The sequence below is a fragment of the Colletotrichum truncatum genome, assembly GCF_014235925.2.
Source record: "Colletotrichum truncatum strain CMES1059 chromosome Unknown Contig_0003, whole genome shotgun sequence".
NCBI lineage: Eukaryota > Fungi > Ascomycota > Sordariomycetes > Glomerellales > Glomerellaceae > Colletotrichum > Colletotrichum truncatum.
Genome location: NW_027222400.1, coordinates 3,931,677 through 3,934,384, shown reverse-complemented (window position 1 = coordinate 3,934,384; position 2,708 = coordinate 3,931,677). Strand labels below are relative to the sequence as shown.

General features: G+C 52.2%; 1 protein-coding gene across 1 annotated transcript; it reads right to left on the bottom strand.

The window, feature by feature from the left end:
• Window positions 1-817: 817 nt before the first annotated feature.
• CTRU02_205970 (uncharacterized protein) lies at window positions 818-2,330 on the bottom strand (the record flags this gene model as incomplete). The annotated part of the gene is made up of 4 exons (XM_036723045.2): window positions 818-1,133; window positions 1,227-1,707; window positions 1,784-1,848; window positions 1,918-2,330. The coding sequence occupies 4 exons, from the start codon at window positions 2,328-2,330 to the stop codon at window positions 818-820; spliced, it is 1,275 nt and encodes a 424-aa protein (XP_036585343.2).
• Between the last annotated feature and the right edge of the window lie 378 nt (window positions 2,331-2,708).

Genomic DNA, 2,708 nt, shown 5'->3' with positions numbered 1-2,708 from the left:
GATTTGATGGCCCTTTTTTTCGGGTCATTTTCATCGAGAGGAGTATATCCAGATCGAGGATGCTATATCCAGTGGAGGGCAGAATATATGTAAGTCTGGCTAGAATGATGCGTTTTTTTTTTTTGCCCACCGGAAACGCTAAAGAAAGGGTATATCTTGAAAGATGAAAAGCGTGAAGAAAAGAAGAAGCAACCTTATAGAATAAGAAGAAGAAGAAGAATAATTGTCGGCAAGAGAGAAAAAGAGTCTCCTCTCAACGCCCGTGGTGCTTGCTGCTGTCACTTGCGTAAAGCATAGGCCAAAAAATGCCACCCTCCAAAGAAAGGAAAATGCAGCGGAAAAGCAAAACAATAGAGGCAGAAGAAGAAAAGAAAAATCAAAACAAAATAACACCATCCTCCTAAGCATTTGTCCCAGTGTCCTTCTAATAAGTCGAGCTTGTTTTTTTTCTTGTAAGGCGGAATCTTTGTCCTTCGTTCCTCCGCTCCCCACATCTTTGCCAAAGTCCCTTTTCCCCCTTGCCCTGTTCCCTAGGATATACAGTTCGAATGATAGACGGTGAGAGGAAGCATAAATAAAATGAAGGAGGGGGAGCGGGAATGAGGGTCGGTGCGCAGTGCGGTGTTGGTCGTTTTCATACGTTGTTGGTCGTTGGCGGGTTGGGCCAGGGCAAGCAAGCCAAAGCCATGTTGCCCTCACCCATCTTCCCCTCCTCTTTGCCCAGCCAACGGAATAATTGTTTCATTTCATACGCGTCTTCGCGGTCGTTAATGCTGGCTGGCGGAAAACAAAATCAAGGCACACACGTGAGGACTACCTATGTGTTGCGGCGTTGCTTGCACTTGTCGTGGAGAAGGTGGCCGTTCCTTGCTGTTGTCCTTGTGAACTCTGCTCCGCAGTTGGGGCAGGTTGCCTTCGCCGCCTGACCAGACTTTTCGCGCTGGTGCCTTAGAAGGTTGCTGAACGTCGAGAATTGTCGCCCGTTGCACCCGTGCTCCCAGCACTGGGGCTTAGGGCGGCTCTGCACCACCCTAACATGTCCTCCCTGGTCTGGTCCGGCCCCGGGGGCCATCGTGGGCGGTACGCCGTACATCATGCTCGGGTCCTGGCCAACTGGCATCGGGGGTCTGCTACTGCGCGGGCTGCACGTTAGTTTGATGAAGCCTTGCCAAGCCAACCAAAGTCCCTTTTGTGGAAGCGTTGGTGGCTTCTCGTTCCATACGTACCTATACTGTGCTGGGGGCTGGAATTGGTTGGAATAGTCCATTCCGCCTAGGCTGTACGCCGGCGCCATTGGTGGGTATCCGTTCTGGTAGCCATGGTCTGATAGGGGCGGGCTGTACGAGGGGAGGTATGATGAGGCTCCCATAGTCGTTGTCGGCTCGGCGAGGAGTGAAATTGGAGCGGGAGCTGTTGTGTAGACGGGAACGCCCATGGTGCTAGAGACATCGGGCATCGACAGAGGAGGCGAGTGAATGTAAGGGTTGCTTCCGGTCCTCCTTCCGCGTGCGGACGCTTTGGAGTCTCGGCGTGCCTGGTCCCTCTGCTTTTTCAGTTCCCGCTGCTCAGGAGTCAAGACGCCCCGCGGAGGGCTCGCCGTTACTGATCTGGATCCGCTGGGCGGTGTGAGGCTGGCGTCTGATGCAGAGCCAAGGGATGCGAGGTTGTGGCCGAGAAGTGTCCCGCTTGATTCGCTGTTGTCGAGGCCTTTGTACATTTACACGCGTTAGAGAAGCTCGAAAATACACAAGAAAGAGGGGTCAAGAGCTTTAGGGGTAATTACCAGGCCAGGTGAATGTTGAACGGCTTCCCATAGTGAACGTGGGGTCAAATTGGAGAGCAACGGTGCTGAAGAAGAGAAAAAAAAAAGTTAGAGACGTCTTGAAGATTTAAACTGGTGCAAGGCCTGGAGCGAACCTCATGCTTGCTCCGGTTGGCAGTGGTGAGGAGGATTGATGGTGAGAGTAGTCCTGGGCTGGGTCTACTCGGACGAGGGGCGTCGAGTCTGAAGTCTGTCGATGTACTTCGCTGTCGTTCCACTCTGCATTCAAGATCTCGGGTGGCAGGAGAGGGAAAGGCGAGTATCCCTGCGAGCTGGGAGTTGAGAGAAACGAGGCCGAGTGGGGAGGGTTGGGACTGATATAGCCAGAGGAATGAAGAGCCTCGGAGCTAATGGAGGGGCTGGACTCGATCGGTAGGGTTCTTGGGGAGTCGATGAGCTGGATGTTTGCAAATTGAGCAGCTGTGGCCGATACGTGGCTTCCTGCTCTGGATCTGGGTGGCAGTGAGTAAGAGTTCTCGCAACCCTGCTCAGAATAACTTGAAGCCATTGATGAAGAAGAAGAAAGACTAGGAAGAAACTCTGGATGGCACATACGGACGAGGTGGTGATGGTCGAAGCCGGTAGTGTTGTTGATGTTGGGTATATGTGAAACGCCGTCTACCGGTTGTGTGTATGTGTATGTATGTGTTGATGCAGTGAAGCCAGTGACGATGTCTGAAGAGGCGGAGAGTGAGTTGGACTTATAACAGACCAATGCAAATCAGGCACCGAAGTTAAGAAATCTGGAGAAGGAAGGATTGCTTGCTGGCCAGGTGGAGGCTTTCCGTTCAACTGAGATCACGGATGCTATACTTGGATATCATCAGAAGGTTAAAAATCTCAGCCTCACAGGTCAAGGAGCGGGCACTGTCTTATAAATGGCAAG